This window comes from Podarcis erhardii (genome assembly GCF_964252035.2).
Source record: "Podarcis erhardii genome assembly, chromosome: Z".
In the NCBI taxonomy this organism is placed as follows: domain Eukaryota; kingdom Metazoa; phylum Chordata; class Lepidosauria; order Squamata; family Lacertidae; genus Podarcis; species Podarcis erhardii.
Genome location: NC_138504.1, coordinates 568,127 through 588,487, shown reverse-complemented (window position 1 = coordinate 588,487; position 20,361 = coordinate 568,127). Strand labels below are relative to the sequence as shown.

General features: G+C 46.8%; 1 protein-coding gene across 1 annotated transcript in view; it reads right to left on the bottom strand.

Moving 5' to 3' along the window:
- Positions 1–3,203: 3,203 nt before the first annotated feature.
- Positions 3,204–20,361, bottom strand: part of LOC309333324 (uncharacterized protein) — a 61,215-nt gene continuing 44,057 nt past the window's right edge. Inside the window, exons 12-13 of the mRNA XM_081846696.1 lie at positions 13,123–13,400; positions 3,204–3,580 (exon numbers count right to left, since the gene is read on the bottom strand). Coding sequence (XP_081702822.1) covers positions 3,573–3,580; positions 13,123–13,400 — 286 coding nt within the window. The 3' untranslated portion in view covers positions 3,204–3,572. The remainder of the gene's footprint in view (positions 3,581–13,122; positions 13,401–20,361) is intronic.

The following is a 20,361-nucleotide window of genomic DNA, read 5'->3' as shown; positions in this document are numbered from 1 at the left end:
CTGAGTTCTTTTCCCAGCCCAGCGCATTTACTAACGCAAAAAAGCGGGAGTGATATTGTCTCACAGTGGCTTTGCCCTGTTTCAATCCATGCATTTCCCTCCTGGCAACGTCCACATCCACTGTAGATTTAAAACAAGCGTCCATAGCCTTAATAAAGGCATCTGAATTTTGGAGGGCGGGATAATTGTCGCGCCAAAGATTGCGCAGCCACGCTTTAGCTTTCCCGTGCAGATGAGTTATTATGAAGCCTACTTTCTCCTCCTCATCTCTAAAGTCTTTCCGAAGCAAATTGAGCGCGAACACTATGTCTGCTCTGAAGTTAGGATACTGCTGCAGGTTCCCGTCGAAATGGGCTACGATGCTGCCCCCCCTTTTCCCGAGGCCAACTCCCTCTGGCTTAGGTCCTGGCAGTCCCTCCTTGCCCAAACGTTCCCACCTGGTCTGCAGATCCTGGCAGAGCGCTAGTACTTCGTCCTCTCTCTTCCTGGATGCTCCTATCTCCATGGAAAGCCTCGTGACTGCGTCTTGCAGCTGTTTTACTTTCTCCTCTGTAGTCATCTTTGCTGATCTTCGTGAGCTCGCAAAACACCGAGTTTTGCCCCCCCCCCCGCTGCGCCCACTCACGCTGCGAGGGTTAATTTTCTTATGCAGACGGAGCTTACTGTCAGAGCTGCCCAAGGTCCCAGCTCACAGAGGACCAACGCCAGGTCGTTGTTATATACAAAAGTCTTTATTGAAGTTCAGTTTCTATTTCAAAGCCGTGGCGCGCAGCTCTACGTCTTAAACCCTAGACCGCCGAAGCTCCGTCTGAATCTCCTCCCCTCTGACACCAGTTTAAGACTCTAGCCCTGCTCCACCTCTTCCTCTGCTCTCTCCTCCTCTGGGTCCTCCTGTCCGCTGGGGCATTCCCCTTTCTGGACTCTTCTGATGCTGAGTCCCCTGACTCCTCCCCCTGCCTCCGGTGGGCTTTAGGACCTGGTTCCCAATCCGGGTTCTCTGCTGTCCCGCGCGCCTGTACATTTGAACTTGGCGCTCGCGCCCAGCGAGTAACCTTCCTCCTGACCGTTACACTGCTTGTCACTGCTTCCCTCTTCCAGGAGGCTAGCTGGACCTGACCTCCCCTCCGTTCCCTGACTCTCCGATGGAGGCGTGGTCAGCCCTGACTCATCTTCTCTCCCTGCTGGGGGAGACGCTGCCCCCGATACCTGGGACTCTTCCCCCCCACTACGCTCTGGTGGGGAAGCTGGTCCTGATCTCCAACTGCTGCTCTGGGAGTCCCCGCTGGCCCCTTGCTTCTGGAGTGTCCCCCTTGGGACCCCCCTTGCCCTGGCCACCGGCGCCCCCTTCTGTGAATCTTCTGATTTGCTGGAGAGGCTCATGGAATCTCTCGGGCCACTGTCATCTTCTCCTACGATGCCCTCAGATTCTTCCCCTTCGCTCTCCATTTCCTCTCTTCCCTGTGCCTCTGCTCCTGAGCCCCTGGCACAAACAAACAAACAAAACCACAACACACACACACACACAACCTCAGGTGTTTGATACTGCTTTTATGTACACCAATATGCACAAAACTGACATGTGAATATCAACTTAAATCAGGCACCCCAGACTCGGCCCTCTGGATGTTTGGGGACTACAACTCCCATCATCCCTAGCTCACACGACCAGTGGTCAGGGATGATGGGAATTGTAGTCCCAAAACAGCTGGAGGGCCGAGTTTCAGAATGCCTGACTTAAATACATGTTGCTGTTGTTTTTAAACCTGTTCAAAGCGCAAGTAATGGCAAGCACACAATGGGGAGCATAGGACAGGGGTGGCATTGCTGTGGGGCTGGCGCTCATTTCAATGGGGCTTGGCCCCAAACCTGCGCAAGCCCAGAAAAAACAAAATGCACAGTGACCCAGCTTGACGGATTGGGCATGTTGCTGATGCCGCGCCTCTCGCTTTCTCGACATGCTCAGATGCGCGCTGGCTTCACAACAGTGAAGAGGCTTCCCCTGTGGAAACGTATTCTAGGTGGTGCATGACTTTAAGATGGCTTTCAATGTAAATAAAGTAAATAAAGATGGGTTTAAAGCAGGCATAAGCAAACTCTGGCCCTCCAGATGTTTGGGACTACAATTCCCTAGCTAACAGGACCAGTGGTCAGGGAGGATGGGAATTGTAGTCCCAAAATCTGGAGGGCCGGAGTTTGCCTATGCCTGCTTTAAAGGTAAATCAGGGAAGACGCTCCATGCAGTGGGCTTCCCGGGCCCCCTCCAAACATTTGGTGTTGGGGTGGGGCTCCTGGCAGGTTATTTGGGCATTGGTCTCGGCCATTCTGTCCCCCCTTCCATGCACTTTGCGGGTCCTTGCCGAGTGTCTCATGGCAAGTCGTTGCCTTCAACAAGTGGGGGCTGACAGCAATTTGTAGGCCCCGTAGAGCACTGCACACCATGTTGCCATAATGACACTCGACCGTTGTTGGAGGGGATCCAGTTGCGGGGGAAGCCGCTGGGGCACTCGGGCGGCAAATATGACGCGTACCCAGAGGCGCACCGATCCTCCCGGGAGTGCCGCCACCTGCGCATATACGCCCAGCATGTGGTGCCACCTGCTGGGGATGGGAGTGCTGCCCGCCTGGCGTATTTGTGCGATCAGCGGGTGGATTTCCGCAGCGGCAATTGTGCCTGTCGTGGAAATTCACCCGCCACGACGCCAATCAGCCCGGGGGGGTTTTGTCAACCCCCACCCCAGGCATGGGCCACCTCCATCCACCAGTGGCTAACAGCAGTTTGCAGCCCCGACAGCGCTACATTACAATGACGGCACTTGATCATTGTTGGCGAGCTCACCAAAATACCGTATTTTCCCCTGTGTAAGACTAGGTCCCCCCCTAAAATATAATGTCGAAAAGAAGGGGGCATCTTATACATGGATACATCTCCCCCCATTTTCTTAAATCTAAGTCCCCCAAAATAGGGGGCGTCTTATATATGGGGGCCTCTTATAGACGGAAAAATACGCAACTTGCCTCTTGCCATGAGCAAGACATTTGTTGCCAAGCGCCGGAAGAGATCTTAGCCCTAAGCTAGATTTTTTTATGGCAGAAACAGTCCAACCTGTCGCCAAGGAAGATGGCTCGCTCTTAACGATTGAAACGAAGCTCTCCTTCAATAATGGAGCGTGCATGTGAAGCCAGTTAAGACAAGGACAAGGTGGTTTAATAAAGGTTACGTTTCATTTTATTAGGCTGGCTGTGCTCTGTGCAACAATATTTGGTAAATCTCCAATACAAGCTACTAACAGAATAATGAACAATTCACGGAAGGGAAAACGTTTCCTTCCCGTCCCTTCGAGAAACCTGCGTTCAAACAGTCCCTCTAACGAAAACTCATTAAAGCAACAGTCTACCTGAAAGGTTTCCAAGGTGCAAAGTTAGGCGGGGTAGACTTTACTTCTTTTCCAGCGCCAAACTCGGGGGGGGGGGTTCAACAAGCAGCTTTTCCAAAAACAAGGCCTTCATATGACTTGGGGGGAACCCCAAATTCCTGAAGCTGAGAGTCTGGAGTCTTCCCAGGGTCCTAGTGTTCACAGTTCTGTACAAAAGCGAGAGAGAAAGAAAGAACTAATAAGAAACGGAAGACAGGTGGAGTTTTAATTGCAATTAGTTACCACATTTTTTCCGTGTGTAAGACTAGGTTTTCCCCCTAAAGAATAATGTCCAAAATTTGGGGGCGTCTTATACACGGGGGCCACCTCCCCCATTTTCTTAAATCGGAGTCCCTCAAAATAGGGGACATCTTATAGATGCAAAAATACAGTATTTGGCTGCGCAATAGAGATATTGGATTCTTGTCTCGTTACACGTATGAAAGCTGTTTTGGGTCACTGCATACTATCCCTTGCTTTTTCCTGTAGGACAGGGATGTCCAACTCTCAATAGACTGTGATCTACTCCCAGTACAAAAAAACTGGCAGTGATCTACCTGTTGTCATTGGACGGATCAAAGTTGTGGAGCTTCTCTTGGGAAGCAAATGAATGATTGGAACTGAAGATAAGAATGAGTGAAAGGTAATATATGAATGAATGGAACGGAATATATGAGTGAATGGAACTGCAGGAGTGGCCAACTCTCAAGAGACTGCATTCAGAATTAAAAACTGGCAGTGATCTACCCTTGTTTTATGGGGGGGTTCAGCTCAAAGTTGTTGAGCTATTTTTTGGGAGGGGCTTTTTTGTGGGGGAGAGTTCTGTTTTCGGGGGGGGGGTTAAAGGCAATGGACAAAGGGGTAAAGTCACTCAAGAAAAAAATCACTATGCATAAAAACAGCAGCACAGAGAAAGTTCCGTCCTCCCTTCCAGAGATCATACAACAATGGAGGGCTGGGCGAGGGAGCCAGAGATCAACTACGATCTACCAAAACCTCGTGGGGATCTATCAGTAGATCGCAACTGACCTGTTAGACATCCCAGAAATAGATGAATGAATGGAACTGAATGAGCATTGCGATACACACAGAACATAATCAAAAGTCGAATATATTTAATACACAGTTGAGGGTCTTGAACCCCCAGTCCAATAGTGGACCTAAATTTGATGGTCCACTTTTTGGCTAGGAGCCAAAAGTTGCTGAGCCAAAGTTGCCACGTTTTTTTTGGAAAGGTAAAGCTGTCTGGCTTTTTTCCAGAAGCCAATATTGACGAGCTTTTTCTAAGGAAGCAAATGAAGGAAAGAAACGGAAGATATGAATGAATGGAACGGGAAATATGAATGAATGAAACCGAATGAGCCTTGCGATATACACAGAACATAACAGGAAGCAGTAGTTGTTGAGCTTTTTTTATTCCTTTTGTTCTTTTTTATTCTGGGGGGAAGGAGATCCCTGAGGGGCCAGAGATCTACCAGGAACACCCCGTGATCTACCAGTAGATTGCAATCTACCTGTTGGACATGCCTATTGGCGGACTAATTGCAGTCATTCACAGTTGCCAACAGATTGACGATACCCATTGAGTCCCACGATCCCTAGCTAACAGGATCAGTGGTCAGGGATTATGGGAATTGTAGTCCAAAACATCTGGAGGGCCGAAGGTTGGGGTTGCCGGAGTTGGAAACTGGACCCAGCAACATTCAGCATCCCATCTCAGGCCTATTTCATAGAATCATAGAATCATAGAGTTGGAAGAGACCACAAGGGCCATCGAGTCCAACCCCCTGCCAAGCAGGAAACACCATCAGAGTACTCCTGACATATGGTCGTCAAGCCTCTGCTTAAAGACCTCCAAAGAAGGAGACTCCACCACACTCCTTGGCAGCAAATTCCACTGTCGAACAGCTCTTACTGTCAGGAAGTTCTTCCTAATGTTTAGGTGGAATCTTTTTTCTTGTAGTTTGGAACCATTGCTCCGTGTCCGCTTCTCTGGAGCAGCAGAAAACAACCTTTCTCCCTCCTCTATGTGACATCCTTTTATATATTTGAACATGGCTATCATATCACCCCTTAACCTCCTCTTCTCCAGGCTAAACATGCCCAGCTCCCTTAGCCGTTCCTCATAAGGCATCGTTTCCAGGCCTTTGACCATTTTGGTTGCCCTCCTCTGGACACGTTCCAGTTTGTCAGTGTCCTTCTTGAACTGTGGTGCCCAGAACTGGACACAGTACTCCAGGTGAGGTCTGACCAGAGCAGAATATGGTGGCACTATTACTTCCCTTGATCTAGATGCTATACTCCTATTGATGCAGCTCAGAATTGCATTGGCTTTTTTAGCTGCCGCATCACACTGTTGGCTCATGTCAAGTTTGTGGTCAACCAAGACTCCTAGATCCTTTTCACATGTACTGCTCTCAAGCCAGGTGTCACCCATCTTGTATTTGTGCCTCTCATTTCTTTTGCCCAAGTGCAATACTTTACATTTCTCCCTGTTAAAATTCATCTTGTTTGTTTTGGCCCAGTTCTCTAATCTGTCAAGGTCGTTTTGAAGTGTGATCCTGTCCTCTGGGGTGTTAGCCACCCCTCCCAGTTTGGTGTCATCTGCAAATTTGATCAGGATGCCCTTGAGTCCATCATCCAAGTCGTTGATAAAGATGTTGAATAAGACCGGGCCCAAGACAGAACCCTGTGGCACCCCACTAGTCACTCTTCTCCAGGATGAAGAGGAACCATTGATGAGCACCCTTTGGGTTCGGTCAGTCAGCCAGTTACAAATCCACTGAGTGGTAGCATAGTCAAGTCCGCATTTTACCAGCTTCTTTACAAGAATATCATGGGGCACCTTGTCAAATGCCTTGCTGAAATCAAGGTAGGCTACATCCACTGCGTTCCCTTCATCTACCAGGCTTGTAATTCTGTCAAAAAACGAAATCAGGTTAGTCTGACATGACTTATTTTTCAGAAATCCATGCTGACTATTGGTGATCACGGTATTCCTTTCTAGGTGCTCACAGACTGTTTGCTTAATGATCTGCTCCAGAATCTTCCCTGGTATTGATGTCAGACTGACTGGGCGGTAATTATTTGGGTCCTCTCTTTTCCCCTTTTTGAAAATAGGGACAACATTTGCCCTCCTCCAGTCTGCCGGGACTTCGCCTGTTCTCCAGGAATTCTCAAAGATGACTGCCAGTGGTTCTGAGATCACATCTGCCAGTTCTTTTAATACTCTTGGATGCAGTTCATCTGGCCCTGGAGACTTGAATACATCTAAACTAGCCAAGTATTCTTGTACTATCTCCTTAGTTATTCTGGGCTATGTTTCCTCTGCTGAATCATTTGCCCCAAATTCTTCAGGTCGGGCATTGTTTTCTTTATCGGAGAAGACTGAGGCAAAGAAGGCATTGAGGAGTTCAGCCCTTTCTGTATCCCCTGTTTGCATTTCACCATCTTCTCCTCTGAGTGACCCCACTGTTTCTTTGTTCTTCCTTTTGCTACGAACATACCCATAAAAGCCTTTTTTGTTGCTTTTAACCTCTCTAGCAAGCCTGAGTTCATTCTGTGCTTTAGCTTTTCTGACTTTGTGTCTACACGTGCTGGCTATTTGTTTGAATTCCTCTTTGGTGGTTTCCCCCCTTTTCCATTTTTTGTACACATCCTTTTTTAATCTTAACTCAGTTAAAAGTTCTTTAGATAGCCACCCTGGCTTCTTTAGGCACCTTCCATGTTTCCATCTCATTGGTATTGCCTGAAGTTGTGCTTTTACTATCTCCCTCTTAACAAACTCCCAGCCATCATGAACTCCCTTTCCTTTTAGTATTACTGTCCATGGGATCTCACCCAGCACTTCCCTAAGTTTTATGAAGCCGGCTTTCTTAAAGTCAAGAAATTGAGTCCTAGTATGCTTGGCTGCTCCTTTCTGCTGTATAGTAAACTTCAGAAGAGCATGATCACTCGCGCCTAATGATCCTTCCACTTCTACCCCACTAACCAGGTCATCAACATTGGTTAGGACCAGATCTAAAATGGCTGTTCCTCTTGTTGCTTCTCCCACTTTCTGGACAATGAATTTGTCTGCAAGGCCAGTGAGGAATCTGTTTGACCTTATGCTCTTGGCTGAGTTTGACATCCAGCAAATATCTGGGTAATTGAAGTCCCCCGTTACTACAGTGGTGCCTCGCAAGACGAAATTAATTCGTTCCGCAAGTTTTTTCGTCTTGCGAGTTTTTCGTCTTGCGAAGCACGGTTTCCCATAGGAATGCATTGAAAATCAATTAATGCGTTCCTAGGGAGACCGCCTTCAGACCAGGTCCGGGGACAGTCTTTCCCCGGACCTCTTCTGAAGGCTGGTGGGGGGGGGAGGACTTTTCTCCCCACCGCCAGGCTTCAGAACAGCCTTCTGAAGGCTGGCGGTGGGAAGAAAAGCCCTTCTCCCGCCGCCAGCCTTCAGAAGAGTTCCTGCAGGGCTGCCTAGGCTGCGAATAGCAGCCTGCTGCCGGGTTCGAGGGACGCTCTGAAGCAGAGCGCCCCTCGCCCGGGGCAGACATCTGCAGCTTGGGGAGCCCTGCCGGACTTCCCCACAGGGCTCTCCAAGCTGCGGATAGCAGCCTGCTGCCCCGCACGAGGGGCGCTCTTAAGCAGAGCGCCCCTCGCGCGCGGTAGACATTCACAGCTTGGGGAGCCCTGCGGGGAACTCTTCTGAAGGCTGGAGGCGGGAGAAGGGCTTTTCTTCCCACCGCCAGCCTTCAGAACAGCCTTCTGAATGTTGGCGGTGGGGAGGAAAAACCCTCCTCCCACCGCAAGCCCCGGGAAGAGAGGAGAAGCTGCGCGCCTTCTCCTCTGTTCCCGGACCTCCCACCGCAAGCCTTCAGGACAGGTCCGGGAACAGAGGGGAAGGCGCGCAGCTTCTCCTCTCTTCCCGGGGCTTGCGGTGGGAGGAGGGTTCCCCGCTGTCCCCGGAGATTTCCCTATGGGCTTTCGTTTTGCGAAGCAAGCCCATAGGGAAATTCGTCTTGCGAAGCCGCTAAAAAATCGGAAAACCCTTTCGTCTTGCGGGTTTTTCGTTTAGCGAGGCATTCGTCTTGCGGGGCACCACTGTACTATCTCCCTTCCTTTTGCATGCTTGGCCATCTGTTCCAGGAAGCCATCATCTATGTCCTTCGTTTGGCTTGGGGATCTATAGTAAACTCCCACAATGAGGTCCCTGTTATTCTTCTCTCCCTTAATTTTGACCCAAATGCTCTCACTTTGGCTTTGAGGTTCTAAATCTCGGATCTCTTCACAGGTATACACATCCCTGACATATAACGCCACTCCTCCTCCTTTCTTGTCTGGTCTGTTTCTCTGAAATAGATTGTATCCCTCCATTATTACATTCCAGTCGTGGGACTTATCCCACCAGGTTTCAGTGATGCCTATTATGTCATATTTAGTTTGCTGTACCAAGAGCTCAAGCTCATCTTGTTTATTACCCATGCTTTGCGCATTAGTGTACAGACATTGAAGTCCATTAATCATTCCCCCGTGTCTCTTATTTAAGGAGTTTTTCCTCCCATCACTAGGTCTGCGTGCTGTTTGCTCAATTCGGTCTATGACATTTGGATGATCATCAATTGATAGACTCCTACCTTCAGGAGCACTGTCTTCCTCCCCCACATTAGTCAGTTTAAAGCCCTCCTGATGAGGCTTCTGAGATTTTTGGCAAAAACATTCCTCCCAACCGTTGTGAGTTGCAGCCCATCGCTTGCCAGAAGTCCATCTTCAAGAAACTGCTGTCCATGATCTAAGAATCCAAACCGTTCCTGTTTACACCATTTGCGAAGCCAGCTGTTCACTTCCACTATTTTTCTCTCTCTCCCTGGGCCACGTCGTTCAACTGGGAGGACAGATGAGATGACAATTTGTGCATTTAATTGCTTCAATTTCCTGCCCAGAGCCTCATAGTCTCTTTTGATCTTCTGGAGGCTATTGCTTGCAGTGTCATTGGTTCCCACATGAACCAAGAGGAAGGGGTATTTGTCAGTGGGTTTTATGATTCCTTGCAGTCGTTCAGTTACATCTTGGATCTTAGCCCCGGGGAGACAGCACACTTCCCGAGACATCTTGTCAGGCCCACAGATCACTGCTTCTGTTCCCCTCAGTAGGGAATCCCCTATCACCACTACACGCCTCCTCTTAGGTCTGGTCGGGGTTCTTCCGTGAGCTGTCCGTTCCAAGGTCGCCTGCACATTCCCTGAGGACTGACTTTGCTGTTCGTCTTCATATACCTGATCGACTGTAACGAGGGAGAGATCCTCAAATGGAGTCTGCTCTTCGTCTTCCATGCTAGGGGAGAGGACCTCAAAGCGATTGTGTATTTCTAAACAATCAGAGCGAACCCTGGGCTTCCTACTTCTTTGAGTCACATTTCTCCATATATCTGGCTCCTGTGTTGGCGAACTAGCCTCCTTCTCAGGGGAGTCCCCTGTCTCCTCCTTGGTGGAGAGGGTGTGCTCTGTTGCTTCCAAGAAGAGCTCCAGCTCTCTAATTCTTTGGCGCGTAGCTACACGTTCCTCCAGTTGCTGGACTTTGTCTTCTAAGAGGGCAATCAACATGCAATTGCTGCAGGTAAAGCTGCCTGCAACCTTTGGCAAGATGGCAAACATTGTGCAGGAACCGCAGGCGACTGCAGCTGCTCCCTCACTCTCCATCTTGAGAACGTGTCGTTGGGGGTGGCTACAGCGGTCCTCCATCATAAGAAGCGTGCAGACAGGACAAATAACTCCCCCCCAAAAAACCCCTAGGTCTCCCCCAACAAACGTTTGAGACTAGCTCCCCTAAATCTAAAAGATGGATCAAACTGCGCGCGCCACAAGGCGCGCGCCGCTGCCCTGCAAGCTCTGATAAGCTCCTCCCACAGCTAATCACCTACCTCAACAGAAACCCTGCCCCCTCTGACCTTTGCACAGGGAGAACAGCTAATCAGCCACAATGAAACACACACAGGAGGAGACCCTTTTTGCTCCTTCTTCAGCCGCTGCCCTGCAAGCTCTATTTCATTGCTCATCTTCTAACACTGTGTATGCCATCAAATGCCAGCAGTGCCCTTCGGCTCTCAATATTGGGCAAACAGGCCAGACTCTATGCCAAAGGATAAATGGGCATCAATCTGAAATCGGGAATCACACGGCAGAGAAGCCAGTTGGCCCTCCAGCTGTTTGGGGACTACAACTCCCATCATCCGTGACCCCTGGTCCTGTGAGCTAGGGATGATGGGAATTGTAGTCCCAAAACAACTGGAGGGCCGAATTTGGCCATCACTGCAACAGGAGAACACTTCCATATCCTGGGAGATTAAATACAGGATCTCCAAGCAGCTGTCTTATTGCAAAACAATTTCAGAAATAGGCTTGAAAGAGAAGTGGGTGAATTGCAACTTATCACTTAGCTGAAAACTGTTTGACAGTGGAATTTGCTGCCAAGGAGTGTGGTGGAGTCTCCTTCTTTGGAGGTCTTTAAGCAGAGGCTTGACAACCATATGTCAGGAGTGCTCTGATGGTGTTTCCTGCTTGGCAGGGGGTTGGACTCGATGGCCCTTGTGGTCTCTTCCAACTCTATGATTCTATGATTCTATGGGGTCTGAATAGAGATATTGAATTCCTGCCTCTTTACACACGCTAAAGCTATTTTGGGTCATCTGCATACCATCCCTTGCTTTTTCAGTCATTCATAGTCGCTAGCAGGTTGACCATACCGACTGAGTCCTACGACCATTTGGAGAAAACCCCACCCACCCACCCCCACTATATATCAGGGTCTGGGGACTCCCCTCCCTCTATATATCAGGGTCTGGGGACTCCCCTCCCTCTATAGATCAGGGTCCGGGGACTCCCCTCCCTCTATATATCAGGGTCTGGGGACTCCCCTTCCTCTATATATCAGGGTCCGGGGACTCCCCTCCCTCTATATATCAGGGTCCGGGGACTCCCCTCCCTCTATAGATCAGGGTCTGCACACAAAAGCTTTGATCCAGAAGAAACATTGTTGGTCTCTAGGTTGCTACTGGACCATTTTTTCATTTTTAAAGATTTATTATTATTAAAGATTTATTTTGACTGCGTCAGACCAACGCGGCTCCCTCCCTGAATGTAGTATAGGGAGCTGGTTCACAAGTGCCAGAGTTCGCAGAAAGGGGGTCCTGGGGACACCCATTTTAGGAGGAAGCGGAAGGGCTTCATTAACCCACCCAAAACCTCTCCTTTTATTTCCCTCCAACTTCAGGTCAGTCAGCATCCTTCTTTCCAGCCCTGCAGCCCAGGTTTCAAGTATTTTGAGAACCCTGAATGCCGAACTCAAATGCGAATTTGCCACCTTTCAATGGAGAGGTGGTTTGGTGCACTGGGCAGACCCCAGTGCCTGGAGGTGGTTGGAGGCTGGATAGCGGCTAATGGGTTGAGGTTGAATCCGGACAAGACAGAAGTCTCGGTTATGGGTGGGCAGGTGGTCCTGAATGGGGCAACTGTGCCGCCTGGGGGTCATTTTGGACCCATGGAGGCGCAGGTCCATTCTGTGTCCAGGGCAGCTCCATCTGGGATGCAGGATGAGACCCCACTTGCCCGCGGACTGCCTTGCCAGAGTGGCGCATCCTCTGGTTATCTCCCGCTTGGACTACTGCAAGGCGCTCTACATGGGGCTGCCTTGGAAGGTGACCTGGAAATTGCAATTAATCCAGAATGCGGCAACAAGACTGGGGACTGGGACCGCCCAGACCATATAACACTGGTCTTGAAAGACCTGCATTGGATCCCAGGACGTTTCCGGGCCCTATTCAAAGTGTATAAAGAGGATTTCATTCTTCCCAAAAGGAAACCTTCCTCTGTGGGTCAATATGTAGAGGATGCCAGCGAGGTTGAACCTTTCTGTAAAACAAAGTCTGACTGAGACCATATAACACTGGTCTTGAAAGACCTACATTGCCTCGCAGGACATTTCCGGGCACAATTCAAAGTGTTGGTGCTGACCTTGAAAGCCCCCAGTGGCCTTGGCCCAGTAGACCTCAATGAGTGCCTCCACCCCGGACGCCGGGGTCCGTCTCCCGAGGACCTTCTGACGGTTCCCTCCCTGTGAGAAGCCAAGTTACAGGAAAGCAGGCAGAGGGCCTTCTCAGTGGTGGTGCCCGCCCTGTGGAACGCCTTCCCGTCAGATATCAAGGAAATAAACAAGACTTCAGAAGACATCTGAAGGCAGCTCTGTTTAGGGACGCTTTTGATATTTGACGAATTACTGTATTTTAATCTGTTGTTGGAAGCCACCCAGAGTGGCTGGGGAAACCCAGCCAGGTGGGCAGAGTAGAATAAATGAATAAATAATAATTAAAGCTGTCAGTTGAAGTCTCAAAAGACTGCAAGAGGGAGGTTGCCAGAATAATCTATTACTACTACTACTACTACATTTATTTCCCTCCACTTCAGGTCAGCCAGCAACCTTCTTTCCAGCTCTCCCCACCCCACTCCCAGGTTTCAAACATTTTGAGAACCTTGAACTCCGAACTCAAATGTGAATTTGCCACATTTCAATGAAGAGGTGGTTTGGTGCACTGGGCTGTATATTTAATATTTTTTACATCTCCTGTTGAAAGCAGCCCAGAGTGGCTGGGGAAATCCAGCCAGATGGGCAGGGTAGAAATATATTATTATTATTATTATTATTATTATTATTATTATTATTATACCTGATGCGGTCTCTATCGGTTTGGTCAAGGAATTCATGGGACTTTCTTCTTCAAAAGCCGGCCTGGGACTCGCAGGTACAACAGCAGCATCTTTCAAGCTCTGGGTGGCTTTATCTGCAGCCATGGTTGTCTTGGGATGGACGCCGAGTTCAATGATTTCTTCAAAATTCCACGTCGTAGATTTCCCATTCAGGTTAGATAGAAATCCAGTTGAGTGATCCTCTTCGTTAACACACAAGATTTCAGAGTTCTCAACAACCGTTTCCTTTGCTGGAGGACTGGGAAGAGAGCAGGGTGGATAAAAATCGGGTTAGCGCCATCGGTAATGGCGGAATCCTTCTGACTAGGGGGGATTTGCCTCGAGGAAATCGGGTCTGTACCGCTACAGCGAAAGCGGAGACCCTTCAAAAATCACAGGCGGGTAGCCTATGAGCGTGGGATTCGGCGGGCACCTCTTGCACCCCCCCAATTCGCGGGGAAACCCGATAACGGGTTCCGGAGCGAAGCGGGGTGAGCGGCGCGGTGCTGTGAATCGACTGCTTCTTCCTCGGAGCGAAGCCGCACAGCCGTTACCGGAGAGCGCTGACTTCTTCTTGTGACAATTCGATCTTAAAAACAGCTACCCGTGAGTAGGGAAAATTGGAAGCATAAGAGGAGGAAAAAGACTTAATTTGGTACTGAAGCGGGGAGGTATAAACAGGAAGTCCGCCTTCCGCTTTTGTAAATAGATCAAAGCAAAGAGGATACAAGCTAAAGTTTTGGAAATCCGACTGGAAAGGGCTAAATTCCCAACACAAAAAGTATTGAAACCCCCCCCCCCCCCGGAAGCAGGGGAAGAAGGGGGGAAGCTTTTGGACTATATATACCTGCAAGAGAGAGGGAAAGAAGTTAAAATCCACCGCTCAAAACTTGGGAACGGGCTGCCAATAGACAAAAGACTGTCGTGCCTTGAATTGCGTATTAACTGTGAATAGACCACTTGCTGACAGCTAGCTCAGCAAGAGAGATACATTGTTGTTAGCTGTCCTCTTCTGCACTTAAAAAGAAGGAAGTAACTGGAAAGTAACAAAAAAATTGGAACTGTTTATTTTTTGTTTTGTTTGAGCTTAAAAGGTGTCATTTTGAGGATCTCTCCCTCATTACAGTCGATCAGGTATATGAAGACAAGCAGCAAAGTCAGTCCTCAGGGAATGTGCAGGCGACCTTGGAACGGACAGCTCACGGAAGAACCCCGACCAAACCTAAGAGGAGGCGTGTAGTGGTGATAGGGGATTCCCTACTGAGGGGAACAGAAGCAGTGATCTGTGGGCCTGACAAGATGTCTCGGGAAGTGTGCTGTCTCCCCGGGGCTAAGATCCAAGATGTAACTGAACGACTGCAAGGAATCATAAAACCCACTGACAAATACCCCTTCCTCTTGGTTCATGTGGGAACCAATGACACTGCAAGCAATAGCCTCCAGAAGATCAAAAGAGACTATGAGGCTCTGGGCAGGAAATTGAAGCAATTAAATGCACAAATTGTCATCTCATCTGTCCTCCCAGTTGAACGACGTGGCCCAGGGAGAGAGAGAAAAATAGTGGAAGTGAACAGCTGGCTTCGCAAATGGTGTAAACAGGAACGGTTTGGATTCCTAGATCACGGACTGCAGTTTCTTGAAGATGGACTTCTGGCAAGCGATGGGCTGTACCTCACAACGGTTGGGAGGAATGTTTTTGCCAAAAATCTCAGAAACCTCATCAGGAGGGCTTTAAACTGACTAATGTGGGGGAGGGAGACAGTGCTCCTGAAGGTAGGAGTCTATCAATTGATGAAGATGATCATCCAAATGTCATAGACCAAATGGAGCAAACAGCACGCAGACCTAGTGGTGGGAGGAAAAAATCCTTAAATAAGAGACACGGCGGAATGATTAATGGACTTCAATGTCTGTACACTAATGCGCAAAGCATGGGTAATAAACAAGATGAGCTTGAGCTCTTGGTACAGCAAACTAAATATGACATAATAGGCATCACTGAAACCTGGTGGGATAAGTCCCACGACTGGAATGTAATAATGGAGGGATACAATCTATTTCAGAGAAACAGACCAGACAAGAAAGGAGGAGGAGTGGCATTATATGTCAGGGATGTGTATACCTGTGAAGAGATCCAAGATTTAGAACCTCAAAGCCAAAGTGAGAGCATTTGGGTCAAAATTAAGGGAGAGAAGAGTAACAGGGACCTCATTGTGGGAGTTTACTATAGATCCCCAAGCCAAACGGAGGACATAGATGATGCCTTCCTGGAACAGATGGCCAAGCATGCAAAAGGAAGGGAGATAGTAGTAATGGGGGACTTCAATTACCCAGATATTTGCTGGATGTCAAACTCAGCCAAGAGCATAAGGTCAAACAGATTCCTCACTGGCCTTGCAGACAACTTCGTTGTCCAGAAAGTGGGAGAAACAACAAGAGGAACAGCCATTTTAGATCTGGTCCTAACCAATGTTGATGACCTGGTTAGTGGGGTAGAAGTGGAAGGATCATTAGGCGCGAGTGATCATGCTCTTCTGAAGTTTACTATACAGCGGAAAGGAGCAGCCAAGCATACTAGGACTCAATTTCTTGACTTTAAGAAAGCCGACTTCATAAAACTTAGGGAAGTGCTGGCTGAAATCCCATGGACAATAATACTAAAAGGAAAGGGAGTTCATGATGGCTGGGAGTTTGTTAAGAGGGAGATAGTAAAAGCACAACTTCAGGCAATACCAATGAGATGGAAACATGGAAGGTGCCTGAAGAAGCCAGGGTGGCTATCTAAAGAACTTTTAACTGAGTTAAGATTAAAAAAGGATGTGTACAAAAAATGGAAAAGGGGGGAAACCACCAAAGAAGAATTCAAACAAATAGCCAGCACGTGTAGACACAAAGTCAGAAAAGCTAAAGCACAGAATGAACTCAGGCTTGCTAGAGAGGTTAAAAGCAACAAAAAAGGCTTTTATGGGTATGTTCGTAGCAAAAGGAAGAACAAAGAAACAGTGGGGTCACTCAGAGGAGAAGATGGTGAAATGCAAACAGGGGACACAGAAAGGGCTGAACTCCTCAATGCCTTCTTTGCCTCAGTCTTCTCCGATAAAGAAAACAATGCCCGACCTGAAGAATTTGGAGCAAATGATTCAGCAGAGGAAACACAGCCCAGAATAACTAAGGAGATAGTACAAGAATACTTGGCTAGTTTAGATGTATTCAAGTCTCCAGGGCCAGATGAACTGCATCCAAGAGTATTAAAAGAACTGGCAGATGTGATCTCAGAACCACTGGCAGTCATCTTTGAGAATTCCTGGAGAACAGGCGAAGTCCCGGCAGACTGGAGGAGGGCAAATGTTGTCCCTATTTTCAAAAAGGGGAAAAGAGAGGACCCAAACAATTACCGCCCAGTCAGTCTGACATCAATACCAGGGAAGATTCTGGAGCAGATTATTAAGCAAACAGTCTGTGAGCACCTAGAAAGGAATGCTGTGATCACCAATAGTCAGCATGGATTTCTGAAAAATAAGTCATGGCAGACTAACCTGATCTCGTTTTTTGACAGAATTACAAGCCTGGTAGATGAAGGGAACGCAGTGGATGTAGCCTACCTTGATTTCAGCAAGGCATTTGACAAGGTGCCCCATGATATTCTTGTAAAGAAGCTGGTAAAATGCGGACTTGACTATGCTACCACTCAGTGGATTTGTAACTGGCTGACTGACCGAACCCAAAGGGTGCTTATCAATGATTCCTCTTCATCCTGGAGAAGAGTGACTAGTGGGGTGCCACAGGGTTCTGTCTTGGGCCCGGTCTTATTCAACATCTTTATCAACGACTTGGATGATGGACTCAAGGGCATCCTGATCAAATTTGCAGATGACACCAAACTGGGAGGGGTGGCTAACACCCCAGAGGACAGGATCACACTTCAAAACGACCTTGACAGATTAGAGAAATGGGCCAAAACAAACAAGATGAATTTTAACAGGGAGAAATGTAAAGTATTGCACTTGGGCAAAGAAAATGAGAGGCACAAATACAAGATGGGTGACACCTGGCTTGAAAGCAGTACATGTGAAAAGGATCTAGGAGTCTTGGTTGACCACAAACTTGACATGAGCCAACAGTGTGACGCGGCAGCTAAAAAAGCCAATGCAATTCTGGGCTGCATCAATAGGAGTATAGCATCTAGATCAAGGACTCGATGGCCCTTGTGGTCTCTTCCAACTCTATGATTCTATGATTCTATGATTTTGGACTATTGCAACTGTTTCCCCCTAGAGGAAATTCCTGAAATTGATACTAGGGGAATTTTCCACTTGTAAAGATAAACTGTGTAGCTGGGACTGACCTTGGCTTTTCTATTGTTCAAGTGTTATGGCAGATGGGAAAGAAAAAGTAGACTTGTCACTCCCAGACAAAACAACAAGGTCTGGGAAGACTTGGCAGCGAAGGCCATCAGCCGTTGGTCTCTCTATCCCATCTGCGACGGTACCAACACAGTCTAAGCCTAGTGGAATGTCATCAGAAGAAGTTTTAGCGATTGCATTAGCCAAGATTAATGAATCTTTGGAGCAACTTAACAAGAGGGTTGAACAGACAAATAAGAGGGTTGAAGAGACAAAGACGACAGTGGACGAGACAAAGGTGAACGTAGACGCAGCAACCACTAAAATTGACTTAAATACAGAAAGCTTAAATAGCCTGGGACAAAAGGTGAACACTAATACAGAATCTATTCAGAAATTGTTGCAGGAATCTACTTTGACCTGACAGACCGCAGATGAAGCTAAGGAAAAAGTTGCTGCTGTGGAATTTAAGATAACACAATTGGAAACAGAGAGAGTCCCAGATCTACAGAGGCAAATTGAGGACCACAAATTGACGCTTTCTATGATTGAACTTAAGGAAAAACAGACAAATTTAAGGATTAGAGCTGTACCTGAATTGGAGAAGGGCAGTTTGATAGACTTTCTGACACAGGAATTTGCAGAGTTCTGGAAGTCGGATTTGAAACAAGAAGAATTTAAAATCGTGAGGGCCTTCAGGCTTGGAAGAGGAGGAAAGAAGAACAAAATAAGGGATTGTTTGATTACCCTCCGATCTAAAGAAGAGAGAGATAAAATTTTGAGTCTGCACTTTCAGAATACTTTGACCATTCTGCAGTCAAGAGTGGAATTTTTTAAAGATATTCCAAAACATCTTTTGGACCTTAGGTCCAATTTTGGAGATTTGGTTGCCCTGCTGAGAAGGAATAAAATCATCTTCAGGTGGGAATTTCCCCAAGGCCTATCCTTCAGCTTTAAAGGAAGAAAGATAAAAATAAGATCAGTTGAGGAAAAGGAAAAGTTTTTGGGAAATCACGGAGAAGATCTGCAGAAAGAACTTGGAAAAGAGCCAGGAGCTTTGGACAGAAGTTCACCAAAAAGAGGGAAACCAACACCATTGACAGAACTAGATCAAGCATTGGGTGCTGTTGGAGGAGAAGCAGAGTAACTACACCATGGCACTGCAAGTATTAAGCTGGAATGTGAATGGACTCAACTCCCCGGAAAAGAGACGGAGAGTCTTTCATTTATTAAAAAAAGAACAATTGGACTTGATTTGTCTACAAGAAACACATGTGATAAGGCTACACAGGAAGATTTTGAGTAATAAAAGATTAGGACATGAATTTATTTCATCAGACAAAGTTAAGAAAAGAGGAGTAGTACTTTACGCAAAGGAGAGCCTATCACAGAAATTTTTATTTAAAGATGATCAAGGAAGATTTGTTGCAATTGAAATTCAATCACAAGGAGAGAAATTTTTGATAGTAGGCATTTATGCACCAAATGAGGGAAAATCGGAATTTTTCAAGAAGTTACATGAGACTCTGATGGACTATTTGGATTATAATATGATTTTGATGGGAGATATGAATGGAGTGGTGTCTACTAATATGGACAAGGCACAGAGACAGGTAGTTACAAAAGATGGTAGACTACCAAAAACGTTTTTTGACATGACTGACAATATGGATTTAGTTGACATTTGGAGAACTAAGAACCCCTTGGGAAAAGAGGGAACTTTCTTCTCTGAGGCCCAAATGACATGGACAAGAATTGACCAAATTTGGGTAACTAGGGGGCTGGCCCCGAAGATCAGAAAAGTGGAAATTTGTTCTAAAACTTGCTCCGACCATAATGCTGTGAAGATGGAAATGAAACTAACACCAACTGGTTCCTTTAGATGGAGGATGAATGACACTTTGTTTAGGAATGAAGAAGTGATTAAGAAGGCCCAAAAAACCTTGAGAGACTATTTTGAGATAAATATGAACACCACTGTTGAAAAAAGAGTAATTTGGGACGCAAGTAAAGCAGTTATGAGAGGGTTTTTGATACAACAGAATGCAATTAAGAAAAGAGCCCAAAATGAAAAAAAAGATAAGATTTTGGAGAAAATAAAGGAAGGAGAGAAGAAACAGAGTGAAACCAAAGTCGCAGGAGATTCTGAAAGAGATAAAGTTATATCAAGTACAATATATGAAAATGATGAACCAGGAAATAGAATGGAAAATTAAACAGATGAGACAAAAGACATTTGAATCGGCAAATAAATGTGGGAAACTGCTGGCTTGGCAAATGAAAAAAAGACAAAAACGTAATACTATTACGAATTTGGAAGTGGAGGGAAAGAATATACAGAATCCAGTGGAGATCAGGAAGTGTTTTCAGAGGTATTTTAAACATCTATATACACAGGAGACCCAGAAAGAAATGGACATTGATCGATTCTTGAAAATAAATGGACTACAAAAAATCTCTCAAGAAAATAAGCTAATGTTGAAGTATAAAATAACAGACCAAGAGGTAGAAGGAGCCATTCAGAACATGCAATTAGGCAAATCCCCAGGGCCGGATGGTTTGACCTCAAGATACTATAGATCTTTGAAAGAATGGTTAGTACAGCCTTTAAAGGAAATTTGCAATGAAATTTTGGAAGGGAAAAAGGCACCAGAGTCGTGGAAGGATGCTTATATTACACTTATACCGAAAACAGAGTCTGAGAAAACACAGCTTAAGAACTACCGCCCCATATCTTTGCTTAATGTGGATTACAAAATTTTTGCTGACATTATGGCTAAAAGATTAAAAAAGGTACTAGTAGAAGAAATTCATAAAGATCAAGCGGGCTTTCTCCCGGGGAGACGCTTGTCTGACAATACGAGGAATATAATTAAC